The sequence below is a fragment of the Phocoena phocoena genome, chromosome 4 (genome assembly GCF_963924675.1).
Source record: "Phocoena phocoena chromosome 4, mPhoPho1.1, whole genome shotgun sequence".
NCBI lineage: Eukaryota > Metazoa > Chordata > Mammalia > Artiodactyla > Phocoenidae > Phocoena > Phocoena phocoena.
The window spans coordinates 77,668,573-77,682,894 of NC_089222.1; the positions used below are offsets into that span (position 1 = coordinate 77,668,573).

Below are 14,322 nucleotides of genomic sequence, written 5' to 3' on the forward strand. Positions count from 1 at the left end.
TTACCGTCACGGAAATAATTAACAATCTCAAAGTATTTCCCCACGCAAGAAAATATAACTTTACAGTTGCGAAACCTGGCAGAAACCTCCTCAACTAAGGGACCAACAATAACACCACCAGTAATGGGTCAAATCAACTTATGTCTCCTGATACAATGCACTGAAGGGAAACATCCAAAACCAAATTGAGGGACATTCTTCAAAAATGTCAAGGTCCCGGGCTTCCCTGGTGGCGCAGTGGTTGAGAGTCCGCCTGCCGATGCAGGAGGACACGGGTTTGTGCCCCAGTCCGGGAAGATCCCACATGCCGCGGAGCGGCTGGGCCCGTGAGCCATGGCCGCTGAGCCTGCGCATCCGGAGCCTGTGCTCCGCAACGGGAGAGGCCACAACAGTGAGAGGCCCGCGCACCCAGGGAAAAAAACAAAAAAACAAAAACAAACAAACAAAAATGTCAAGGTCCCGAAAGACAAAGACTTAGAAACTGGCCCAGATTAAAGGAGACTAAAGAGATATGACAATTAAGTTCAACATGTGATTCTGGATTAAGTCCCGAGCCAAGCACTACATTCCTGACTTTGATCATTGTACTCTGGTTATGTAAGAGAATGGAAACACTGAAGTGTTTATGGGGGCAAAGGAGAGTCATGTCTGTAAACTTTATATATGCAGAGGGAGAATATGATAAAACAAATGTGATAAAATGTTAATCTGGCCGAAGGGCAGATGGAAATCTTTTATATTCTTCTTGCAGCTCTTCTCTAAGGCTATTTCAAACTTAGAGTTAGGGGGAAAACACCTAAAATAAGACAGAAAAAAAAGAGATGCCTAGAATACAACCAAATACTGCCCCCACCTCTTCCACAGGCTTCCTGAAATCCTCGGCCATCTATCCAGTGTCACTGGCACTTTCCCATGTAAGAGCAGTGCTTATCTGCCCTTCTTCACTTCCAGCTGACTGACTGCTCTCCTCTGCTCACCTGACATGGTGTAGTTTTTTTAATAAGAACTATTATACAGAATCTGCAAAGAACTTTGCATGCAACACATACCTAGAATGGCTTTGATGAGTGAGGGTGCGGGGGAGAAATGCTAATTTTTAAATATAGGTAATTTATGCCCCTTAAATGGGCAAATTTTAAGCATCTGTCACCGAGCACTACGGCTAAATACCCCCTTCACAAGGAGCTAATAAGGCCTAACCTCAAACCTAGTTTGAAGATTTCGCCACTGATATTTCCCAATGTTCAAATAAATGTCCACCACCCAGCAGGCTTTGAAATAAAAATGAGCACCGCCTGGATGGCGTGTGTGTGTGTGTGTGTGCGTGTGTGTGTGTGTGTGTATGTGTGTGTGTGTGTGTCTGTGTATGTGTGAGAGTGACAGAAAGACAGAAGCCTGGCCCTGGGATGTGGACCCCTGGCTAGCTACAGCTGAGGAGCTAAATGTGCTTAAGAAAGAGAGAAGTAGGAAAGCGCTTGGCTGGCACAGAACCCAAGAGAGGATTCTTTAATCCCTACATCGAGGGCCTAGGGATGCGGCCATGATAATGATAAGAGCTGCAAGTACAGAGTGTTTGTTGCGTGACCAGGAGCCAGCTAAGCTGCTCATATGACTATCTAGTTCATTCTCTTGGCAAGTGAATTAAGTAGGTAATTTCATTATACCTATTCTATAGATAAGGAAGTGGAGACAAAGAACAGTTAGAAACTTGCTCAACGTCACTGGCAAGTAGGTAAGAGAGCTGTGACTCAGACCCAAGATGAAGTGGAAAGACCGATTCCTAGAGCCACACACGTCTCACTGCTTGCTCCTATAAATGCACAGCCAGCTGCACGTCTTATATTTTGCTTCCTTTAAAAGCCACACCTTATACATGGGCTACACAGTTTTCCCACCTGTTTCCACAGCACAAACGTGGCTGTCAACAAGGGAGAGTTCAGAGGCAGGACAACTGATCTGAGAGCTTATGAAAACAGGTTTTCTTATCCTGAAATTGCAACTGCAGTGCATTTAACCAGGACTTAAGTCCTAAAGCTTTTAATGTTGTGGAAAACCTCTTCTAGAGCCAAGAGGGCTCTGGGTTGCTGCCAGCCTGGTGTGCCAGGCCTGCTAACGAGGAAGAGCTGGTGGAGGGAGCAGAGAATTAGGTAGCAGGGACGAAGGAAGAGCAGGTGAATTCCCACTCCGGAAACCCAACCCTGCCTCAAAGCTCCATTAATTGAAAAGAAAATAACAATTCAAGTGCTCATGACTCATGAGGTACATCTGTGCTTTGACATACAGTATATCATTCAGTCCCCTAAAGCTGAGGGTCTAAACCGGCATTTTCTACCCCTCTGGCCTTAACCCAAGAGCCAAGTCATAAAATCACCTCGGTGGGTTACCACCAGCATTTTTTAAAATAACATTAAAAAGGAAACATCCATGCTTCCCTGGTGGCACAGTGGCTAAGAATGCAAGGGACATGGGTTTGAGCCCTGGTCTGGGAAGATCCCACATGCCACGGAGCAACTAAGCCCGTGCACCACAAATACTGAGCCTGCGCTCTAGAGCCCACAAGCCACAACTACTGAAGCCCGCGTGCCTAGAGTCCGTGCTCCGCAACAAGAGAAGCCACCGCAACGAGAAGCCTGCGCCCCGCAACGAAGAGTAGCCCCTCTTCCCCGCAACTAGAGAAAGCCCGCATTCAGCAACGAAGACCCAACACAGCCAAAAATTAATTAACTAATTTTTAAAAATTAAAGAGAAAAAGAAACATCAGTCTGTACCATAAGCAGCAAGACTGTTTTGGGTGAAAAATCTGCATCTGTTATGTTCATATAGACATATATGTACTTGATTATAATGTAAAATGCAAAATTGTTCTTCCAGGAGTTGCAGTAAAAACGTTTGAAAAACTGCTATAAACAATCTGTGTGGGAGGTGGTACCATCCCCACTTTACAGATGTGAAAACTGAGGTTCAAAGAACTTAAGGAGGGCTTCCCTGGTGGCACAGTGGTTGAGAGTCTGCCTGCCAATGCAGGGGACGTGAGTTCGTGCCCCGGTCCGGGAAGATCCCACATGCCGCGGAGCGGCTGGGCCCGTGAGCCATGGCCGCTGAGCCTGCGCGTCCGGAGCCTGTGCTCCGTAACGGGAGAGGCCACAATGGTGAGAGGCCCACATACCGCAAAAAAAAAAAAAAGAACTTAAGGAATTCAACTTGGGTGAAGTCTAAAAGGGCAGAGCCGGGACTCAGAGGTCTTCTGGGCACAGATTAGAAGCTCTTCTCTTTGCCCATCAATGTGCACACTTCCCACTGGTATCCCTCGAGGTCTCTCCACTCCCCAGAGCTCCACCCAGAACAAGACCCGAAAGGCCAGCAAGTCTGCTTTCCCTTCCGATCTAGCTACTGAGCACAACCAACGAGAAAGAGCTTCGATGACTGCCTGAGCCATCTTCTCTGCTACCCGCTCGTGCACACTTTCCTAAACGCCTGCAGAGAAACGCAAAAACGGCACATGCTTCAGCCAAGTGATGCCTCACAGTGTCACTAGTGTATGTGGCTTGTAACATGGGCAGAAGTTGTGCCACACCACTCAGCCCAAAGCTGCAACCTTGGCTGGCAAAATACTGTCCACCACGTAAAATTAATGTTAACTTGTAAATGTCTCCAGTTTGTAGTTGGACAACAGCAATAAGTATAAGCTTTTTGGAAATACAGATCCCTGGGCCTTCCCCTTGAAGAAAATCACCTCGTGGATCTGGAGAGCCCAGGAATCCATTTTTACGCATACCTCCCTAAGGCGGTTGGATTCACAGCCAGGTTGGAAGGCCATTATTCCATCTTTTAAAAAACCCCTCCCTGGACTCCATACCACTCCCCTCTCCCTCACAGCCAGAATGTTCCATCTCCCTCCCCGCCTTCTACCCACTCCTCAGCATTGTCAGAGCTGTCAGCCCCCCACCATCAAAGAGGCTCTTGGTGGAGGTCCAGCAATGACCTCCACATGGATAACCCAACGGGCACCTCCATTTCTCGTTTCGCTCAGCCTCTTGAACCCAGGCAGAACTCGCTTGGTCTCCCTTCCTATCTTCTTTGTAAATCCACCTCCACCATCCTGCAAATGTGGGAGTTCCTCAGGGCTCACTCACTCAGTCCATCTTCTCTTCCTGCCCCACACCCTCCCCTGGGGTCCCCCACCTGAGCAGCACCCCTAAATTAACATCCTCAGCCCAGACCTCCTTTCTGAGCGCCACACCCTCACATCCTGCTCACTCAGCGGCTCTAAACCAGGGTCAAGTGTAATTCTCAAATGTTAAAAACCCAATTCTCATACAAAGAAAGACTGAGCACATTTCAAAGGGTTATTAACTCATTAATAAGGGACCCACTAAAATGACAAAGCTTGGTCAAAAGAGGATATAAGAAGAAAAAGGTTAATAAAAAGATTTTAAAAAGAGGTTATAGGGAATTCCCTGGCAGCCCAGTGGTTAAGACTCCATGCTTCCACTGCCGGGGGCCTGCGTTCAATCCCTAGTCGGGGAACTAAGATCCCGCAAGCCGTGCAGCACGCCCCCCCCTCCCCCCCGCCAAAAAAAGAAGTAGTTATAAGAAACTTACAAGTGGTGGATGAAAAACAGGTATGATATGATTGCTAAATGAGATACCAAGCCGGTTAATGTCCTGAAGGATCTCTCTTCTCTACCAAACAGAAATCATTTGCATCCTTTCTAACTTTACAGAGTATGGGTCCTCAGGAATAATAAACAAAGTGACATTCCCTAAAGTACTGGATGCCGCTGAGGTGGGCTTCCTAGACAATGCTCCAGTGTGACATCAGAAAGTCACTAGATCATCTTTTATTTCCAAGTTTGGAGATAATTTTCCTTACGCTGGGGTCTATGAATTTGGATGGGGAAATATCACATCTCTATTTTCACTAATTTCACTGAAATTTAGCCTTCCCTTTATTATAAATGTAGGTAACTAATTACAGTAGCACTTGCAGTGTCTGTGACTTTACCATCAACAGAAGTCACATTTTCTCATCACAAGAGGTTTGCTGCAGATATCCTGAAACACTGTCTATGCTTATCACTACTTAAAATTACAGAAATTATCAAACTTGCCGCTAGATCTTCTTATATGATGCATTTAAAAAATACATACTATTTTGTCACAATTTATTACATTTTAATAACTATATTTCAATATCACTGGTTTCTTTCGTAATCCTATGCATTCTGTTTTATACATTTAAAAACATTTTTCTAAGAAAGGGTCCATAAGTCTTCAGAGAGGCCTTTCCTGACTCCCTGCAGTAGGATAGGGACCCCTGTTACACATTCTCTTACCACCTTATCTTCCTCCTTCCAGCACTTACTACCTGAATTAAATAATAAATTAGTGGCTCTCTCACTAGGCAATGGGAGGAAGGGATGGTGTCCATCTTAGTTATATTTTGTCCCAAATGCTTTGGTATAGTATGTCTGGCTCATAAAATACTCTCAAGAAGTATCTGTTAAAAACAAAAAAAAGGGGGCTTCCCTGTTGGCACAGTGGTTAAGAATCCGCCTGCCAATGCAGGGGACACGGGTTGGAGCCCTGGTCTGGGAAGATCCCACATGCAGTGGAGCAACTAAGCCCGTGCACCACAGCTACTGAGCCTGTGCTGTTGAGCCCGTGAGCCACAACTACTGAGCCCACGTGCCACAACTACTGAAGCCAGCGTGTCTAGAACCCGTGCTCCGCGATAAGAGAAGTCAACGCAATGAGAAGCCTGCGCACCGCAAGGAAGAGTAGCCCCCGCTCGCCACACCTAGAGAAAGCCCGTACACAGCAACGAGGACCCAATGCAGCCAAAAATAAATAAATTAATTAATTAATTAAAAACAAAACACCAACAAAAAAGAAAGATCTGTGGAATAAATGAACATCTGTGACACATGCAACATGCAGATAGTGGTCCATGTTTCTTTGAAATGAGGAGCATGTACAACACTCCGCCCAGGACCCAGCGGGTCAGACCCCTTGATGACAGCAAACCTGCTTGTTCCTCGGGAGCCTGCCCTACTTGGCCCTATAACAGAGCTTTCCAGCCAAGCCCACATCTTGGCTCAGAAGCTAGATCACCCTAATGTTTTAAGCCCCAATGTAAGGCCCTCGACCTAGATCCCCATTAATACTTTCCACGCGAAGGATTAAAGGATCTGCTCACAAATTAAAGACATCTGCTCGAGCCAAGGGGTTAGACAAATGGTGGGATTCTTTGGGGCGATGGATTCTCTACCCCTGCCCCAGCCAGCTGTGAGGAGTGGGGAACTCTGAAGCAGGGCACAAGCTCACCATCAGGCCATCTGGGAACAGAGCACACATCCACCTGGGGGCTCAGTATGACCTTGGGGGATAAAAAGACGCAAAAAGGCTATTCTAATCCCATACTCCTGAGTGTTTAACCCCGACTCCCCAGCACTGCATGACTGCAAAGCTAATCATTTAGAAGTGGTCATAAACTGGTGTGTGGAAAGAGGCCCTGTTGGACGTAGGTGGTCAGAGGGGACAGCTATCTAGAGCCATGCAGGAGGGTGATGAGAAGGGCAGGAAGGATGGTCAGTGAGGGCCTGGCTATGGCCCCTACTCAGGCCATCAGGGAGCTAAAGGGCAAGGTTCACGGACTCCCCAGGTAAATGGCTGGTGCTGCGATTTCAGAAAATAGCACCTGCCAAGGAGGCTGCTCAAACATTCAGGCGACCCACTCATCTGCCTATGTCCTCCCCTTCCAGGCCATGACCATCAATGGTCTCTCTCTTCCTGCTCTGTCAGCCTACTCATCCCTCTTTTGGGGTAACAGTACTCAACCAGCTTACTTCACCCAGCTCATGTGGGACTCAAAACTACACAGGTGTGAAATATGTGGAAATGCTTTGCAAACTCTAAAGCCCTCTACAAATGTACCAGGGGTCTTCTAATTCTCGTTGCCAGGTCAAATGGGTAGCCAGAGGCCTGGGTCAGGGCCACAGGATGGGCCAGGCAGGAGGAACAGAGCTCCTTCCCTCTCCCACTGAAACCTAGGACACCAGGTTTCCCTAGGGGGAAAAGGAAGTGGGGGGCAAGTAAACCATGGAAGTCCCGCAACGTAGGAGAACTTAGGCTCTCCTACACCCCATGCGCACTCTCTGGTCCACTGTCATTTAGCCTCCAAAACCTACCACAATCACCAAGGGAGACACAAGAGCCCCACAGAACAAAACCACAAAGCTGGGGCATACCTTCCAGGGAGGCGGTGTGGTTGGTATCTCCATTCTCAAGAGAGGATCCACTTTCAGAAGAAAGGGGAAACACAGCACTTAAATCCTCAGTTCCTCTGTCCGCATGCACGCGTGCCTGTGCGCGTGCGCGCGCGCACACACACACACACACACACACACACACACACACACCCATCCAGAGGCTCTGCAGCGGCCCAGTGCAGAGGGGCAAGGAGCCATCAGGAGCTCAGCTCCAGGGGACTGTGACGGGGAGAGTCCTGGCTGCACGGGCCCCCCAGCCGTGTCTCGCAGCCTCTGCTCACACCCGCTCTGGCCCTTCACTGGCTTCCGGGCGCCCCTTCTCCAACGATCTGAGGTGACTGCTGTGGCTCCTATTTATTGGGCACGTCCACGTGCCACACAGTGTGCTGGGTGCTTCCTGTATTATTTCTGATCCTTTCAGCTTTGCAAGATGGATATCATTACCACCACTGACAACAAGAAAACAGTCAGGGCCCAAGGTCACATAGCTCCTGAGTGTCTAGCTGGCTAAAAGCCCATGTTCTTTCTATACCATCGCACTGGACTACATCTCGTAGATAACAGAGAAGGAAGTAAGAGGAAGAAAGTGTTGTTTTGGGAAAATTAATCCAGTCTCTCCCGCTCCAACCCAACCCTCCACTGTGGCGTAACTGCTCTTGTTATTAAAAGGGCCGTTTTCATCATATCTCTCCATTGCCTAAAGAATCAAGTCCCAAAAGCTTTGTCAGGCATTTAAGATTCTTTCCAATTCACTTTTCCAGCCTCGTTTCCCCAACCCCACACTCAAATCCTCCCTTCCATCCAGCCCAGCCCATCACTCCTCATTGCCCACGTTTCTGTCTTGCCTGCCCTGCCTGCAACACTAATTCCTTCAACCAAACACAGACTGGGGGTAACTGCATGCCAGGTCTGGGCGAGGTGCTGGGACAGGGAGGATCCCCGCTGTCACAGAGCTCAGAGTCTGCCTTCCTTGTGAGGCATGAGCTGCGGCCCTTCTCTGGCCCCTTGGTGCCCCAGAGCATGACCCTGGTCCGAATCCACAGCACTATGTTTGCCACTCCTACAGCACTCAGTCATTCCAACTCGTGTGCCAGTTCTGTTTTAAAACTTCCTCTGTAATGTGTTTAATTCTGTGGGAAAAGTGCACTCCAGGTTCCAAGCAGCATTATCAATGGCAATTAGGCTCTCATGCCAGCCCACAAAAGCCTATTAAATATATAGAGGTGTAGAGCCTAAATACGTGTACATTAAAAGCTCTGCAGGAGAGAACAGGGCAAACATCTGCTGCTTCCTGCACCCCTACCCACTGTGCCATCAAGTTCTGAGCTTCACGCCACCCTCTGGGGCAGAGGCCTGAGCAGTGGCTTGGGAGGAGGGAAGCAGGTGGGAGCTGGCACGACAGAGATGGAGGGGGAAGAACGCTGATGTGTAATTCAGGGGCCTGGCTCCCATCCCCACTCTGTCTTTACAAACTAGGCGGCCTCAAGTGGGTGAGTCCCTTCCCTCTCAAAACCTCACTTTTCTCTTTTAAAATCAGGGAGCTGAGTTAGGTCAGTAGTTCTCAGACCTCTGAAGCTCACAGATTGGCAGGATATATTTTTAAACATGTATTTAAAGTATAAGTTTAAAAATATATAATGTGTATTATATATTTTAAAATAAATTTTATCAATTAAAGGCTTTTAAAAAAATCACAATATACTATCACTGCTTTCATTTTTTTCAAAAGGACATTATAAACCACTCCTCCACCCCACCCCACCCCCCACATGCACTCCCTCAATATGGACACCGTGTCAGAGAAATGAAGTTTTTAAACCGGAAATATTTGGAATCACGAAAAAAAAAAAGCCATTCACCATTGTTATTTTTCCAATTTGTCCGTGAACCAGTGCAAACTTCATCACAGCCCAGCTCCAGGCCTCAGCCTGACGATGGAACCCTTGAGCTGGGTGAGGCTGAGTCCTCTCCAGCTCTGACATTACTCCACTCTGAGCGAGCTCTGGATGGAGACTATACAACAATCAGCATGGATGGCCCTGGGGAAGGGTCAGCTGCAGGAAGGAGCTGAGTGGGACAGCAGGAAGGGGCAGTCGGCTACAGGGGTAGGGACAGGACAGCCTGGCCTCCCCAGCCGCAGGCCCAGGGCAGAGACACCCAGCCTGGAAGGGCTGGAACTAACCTGTCCCAAGTGTTGACTAGCGCTGTTTCCACCCCAGAGTGTGGAAGGCTGCGAGTCCCCAAAGAAACTTTTTTAAAAGTTCCTTTACTAACTTTTTCTGATCAAAAACTAATGCACATTCATATAGAAAACCTGGTAAGTACCAAAAAAGCATAAGCAAAGAAGTAGGCAAAGGTCACCCACACCTCCACCTTCCAGAACAATCACTATAAACATGTTGATGCACTGCTAATCCCTCAAACGCTTTTGTAGCTATCTTCAGCCACCCTGGGATTCAGTTTTGTATCCTGCCTTTCCCCTAGTTATCACACTCAAATACTCCTCCATGTCCTTAGATATTCTTCATAGCATCATAACATATTTTGATAATAAACCCAGCATTGTAGTAACTACCAATATTCTTTATAAACATTACTTTCCGTGGTATGGATAGGGCCAGAAATCATTTAAACATGCTGCCGCTGTTAAGCTTTTAAGCCACTTCCATATTTTTGCTGTTGTAAAAAACGTGGTGGGTGTACACCCCTGCCCATGAATCTCTGTAGACCCCTTTACACTTCTCTGTATCTCTTGGGTCACAGCCCAGTGCTCTGCGCGTATCTGCCCCCAGTAAATACTGAGTGGACAAAGAAACCCAATCCACTCCCAGGAGCTTCGGAACCCTTATCAGATGGACGTAGAGTTTATATTTACAAAGGCCCACCCTGGTGTCCACCCGCCACTCATCACTGACCCTACACCTCAGGCTCACACCTGCTAAGTCAATCTTGGGCTTGGGGAAAGGAGAAGATGTCAATTCCTTGTTGAGGCCTCCCAGGTTCTAGGGCTCTCAGCAAACCTATCCACTCTCCACACCTCCAGGTGGAGGGCATCAGCAGACCTCAATTGCCTAGAGGACTCCCACAGCCCCTCCTGAGGGCTCAACCCATCCCTTAGGAAAGTCATGGGTGACCTCCCTCTAAATTAATGTATGGCTCCCCTTCAGGGGTGCTCCCAGAACTTCAAGTATCAGCACTCACTGTTCTGTCTTTATCTGCTCACAGGACTGACTCCCCTGCCCAACGCAGGGCAACACCAGAGGGCAGGAACAATGTGTGTTTTGCTCCCTGCCCAAAATCCAACCCAGTGCCAGCCAAACAATGGAGTTGATAAATAAATGTTTGCCGAATGAAACTTCTTTCTGGTCTGAGTCTCAAGCCTTTTATTTTCACAGGAGGGAGAGGAAAGGGGAAGAAGAGAGGAAAGTAGGACCTCCTAAAACAGCCCAAGTGCAAAGACGTGATAGCGGGTGGCACTGGAGATGGCCCCCTGTGCACAGTCCAGCAGTCCTGCCTGGCCTAGAAACCAGCCCAGACCAACCGGCAGCAGGAACAGAATACAAACAGATCAAACACACCTAGATTCGGGGAAGTGACACTGCCCCACTCCAGCCTCGCTTCTCTCCAAGAGAATGGTCAGATCTAAAGGGGCAAGGACCTTCCTTTCCCACCCATTTTCATACAACTAGAAAATACAGGGCCACTCCTCACTGGCGAACCCAGAAGGTCAGGGTATTGAGAGATGGAAGTATTTAAAGCAACTCAAGCCACACTCCATTTTTTTCTCCTCACGTTTCGTCCAGCATCCTCGCCACACCCAAAAGAAAAAACCTGTAAAATCTGGGTTGGAGACAGTGCCAGCAGCAGGAGGTTCCCTTCAGGAACTTCAGGTAAAAAAGGAGCCAAGATTGTCCTAAAATAAGGCAGACCAGAAGTTATACTAGAGGTGTGGAAGGAGGCCGTATTATCCTATCACACACCCACAGCAACACCAAGGCCAAACCCGGGGCCCTGGGTGCTGTGGACACACCCATTCCAACCTCTCTCAGGGATGCCCTGCGGCATTCCTCCCCCACCCCACAAGGGTAGCAAACTCCTCCGGAGAGCCTGCACTCCCATCACCCTGGCCCACCCCTTCTCCACTCCTGTACGGTTCTGCAGTTTAGAGCTACGTCCTCTGATTTCTCATCCGACCCTCCTGGCAACCTTGTTAGAGTGGTATTTAAAGCGTCCCCATTTCATGGATGAGAAGATTAAGTCAGGTACATTAAACGATAGGCCGCGTCACAAGCCAGAAAGTGGCTGAGGTTCCAGCCAGCCTCAGTTGGGTGAAGGAGCTTAACTCCCCCGCGGTGACCCCACCCGGCCCCGCCAAGCCTGGCCGGCTGGCGGAGATCCACGTGGTGACTGGAGGTTCGCGGCTGCTCAGAGCCGAAACCAAGAACTAGGTGGCTGGCTCCAGAACAAGGTTTCCGGCAGTGCTGGTGGCAAGCACCCACCCCCTTCTTACCCCGTACTCACACAGGTGCAGGGCCCGGAGTCTGGGGTACAGCACCGCCGCAAGCCGCCGGCGTCCGGCCCTAGCCCGCGGCCGCACCTGACCTGCGCCCCTGCAAAGTTGTGTCCGCGGCGCAAACCCCCCACCCCCGCGAGGTATCGCCCAGCGCCCCCGGGGTCCCCCACCCCGGGCTCCTTTCGACCTTTGAGCCCCGGAGCACCCCGCTGGGAGTGCACGGCGACCGCCCCGCTGCCTCCCCCGCAGCCACCGGGTCCCCGCCTGCTCGGCACGCACGCCCCCAACCAGGCGCCCGGTATCTCCCCGCACGTCCCAGGAGGGCCGGGAGCAGGGACCTCGGACCCTCGCCGGGCGCACGTGCCGTCCCGGCCCGGACCCCAGCGCCACAGCCTCACCCAGACCGCCAGCAGCAGCAGCAACCACGCCGGCACGACCCGCGCCATCCCCGCCGCAGCTGCCCACGGCCGGTTCTGGTCCCCACTCGGGCTCCCGCGACCGCAGCTCCGCCGGGGGCAGCCACCGCCGCCACTTCCCAGCCGCTCCCCGCCTCCGAGTTCCCGGTGCCACGTCTGCCAAAGCATGCGCACCGCGCTGGCAGAGCCTGCCGGGGGGAAGTGCGTGCTGGGAGTTGTAGTTTGCAGCATGGCTGAGCAGGGGTCCGCGGGTGTGAACTTGGCCCCCAGGCCAGGTAGAAGTCTGAGTGGAGTGCGGCATGGTCAGGGTCAAAGAGTAAGGGAAAGCAGTTAATTTGGGGGGCTCGCTCTGTGCCTAGAACTTTAGAAACAAGATCTCCTTCAGCTCAGGTAAGTTTTATTTTCCACACTTTGAGGATGAGGTGGCGGCCCAGAGAACTTAATATGACCCAGATCACACAGCCTGGAAATGGCAGAGTCCGGTGCTGCTTGTGGAGGATAGGAAAAGCCGTCGTCCCTGCCTCCCTCCTACTGTTTCTTTTTTTCATTCAGAAAACTGTATTGAGCTGTTGGAAAACAGTTTGACATTTCCTCAAAAAGTTGAACAGAGATGACCTTATAACCCAACAATTCCATTCCTGGGCAAAAGACTTGAAAACAGGTATTCAAACAGATACTTGTACACAAATGTTCATAGCAGCATTATTCACAATAGCCAAGAGGTGGAAACAACCCAAGTGTCTATTGAGAGATAAATGAATAAACAAAATGTGATATATTCATACAGTGGGATATTATTCAGTCATTAAAAGGAATGAACTACAGATGTATGCAGCAATGTGGATGAAACTCGAAAATATTATGCTAAGAATGGAGCCAGACACAAAAGTATGCATATTGTATGATTACATTTATATGAACCATCCAGAAACAGGCAAATTCATAGTGACAGAAAGCAGAGTAATGATTGCCTGGGGCTGGGGGGAGGAGGAATTGGGGAGTGACTGCTCAGTATGAAAATATTTTGGAAAAAGACAGAAACGATGATTGCACAACATAGTGAAGATACTAAGTGCCACTGAATTGTACTCTTTAAAATGGTTACTTTTATGTTATGTGAACTTTATCTCAATAAAAAAATTTTTAAAAGAAAAAACCATCATTGAATCCATTCCTTGTGCTAAAACATTCATGTGTGGAATCAGTTATTCATTCAAGAATTTTTACTAAATACCTACTACATCCTGAGGCTCAAGATATATAGTAGTGAGATGGACAAGGAAGTGCACAGTCTAGGATTGATAGGTTATAGCTGGAAGACCTTTGCTCACTGTCTGGAGGTTCCAAGCTCAAAACCTAGAAGTCATCCTTGATTCATCCTCACTTCTCAACAGGCCCATCCAACCCATCACCACATCCTGTCAGTTCTACCTCCAAAATATAACTCTTCTGCCACCTCCCAAGTCTAAGTCACTGACATGTCTCAGCCACTCAAGGGCAAGACTGCGCCTTCCATTTGCCTGCTCCTTCCTCCTTGCACCCCCTACAATGCAGTTGTTAATGTCAGTCGGATTTTGTTAGCCATTTCCTTGAAACCCTCCAATGGTTTCCCATTGCCCATAAAATGAAATCCAAACACTTCCCCATGACCTGTGAGCCATGCATGGTCTGGGCCTGGCCTCTAGACTTCATCTCCTGCCTCTCCCCTATGCTGTCCACTTGGCTCCAGTTACACAAACCATCATTTCCTGCCCATCCCCCACCATCAGAGCTGTTCCTACTTCAGGGCTAGTACTTTTCCTATCCTCTCTGCCTTAACACTCTCCCTGGTCCTTGGTCTGACTGCCACCTTCGAATCCCTTCAGGGCTCACCTACATGTACATCCTCAGAAAGGCCCTTGGAGCAACCCATCTAAAGGACCTCCACCCCCAAGCCCCTTATCCTCTAGCTCAGGTTCTGCTGATTCCTTGCCAGCGCTTGCCACAATCTGCCACTACTCGTTGAGTTGGTGTGTCCACGGTCTCCTGCTACAAGTGGAACGTAGGTTCATGTCTCTCTTGTTAGCCACCTAACTGCAGAGCCTAGCATAGGACCTGAGCCTCAGGTGGTTCTCAGAGTTCT

General features: G+C 49.2%; 1 protein-coding gene across 1 annotated transcript in view; it reads right to left on the bottom strand.

The window, feature by feature from the left end:
* The window catches only part of PDIA5 (protein disulfide isomerase family A member 5), a 92,781-nt gene extending 80,458 nt beyond the window's left edge, over window positions 1-12,323 (bottom strand). The window contains exon 1 of the mRNA XM_065876366.1: window positions 12,183-12,323. Within this exon, the coding sequence (XP_065732438.1) occupies window positions 12,183-12,230 (48 nt within the window). The 5' untranslated portion in view covers window positions 12,231-12,323. The remainder of the gene's footprint in view (window positions 1-12,182) is intronic.
* Window positions 12,324-14,322: the final 1,999 nt, after the last annotated feature.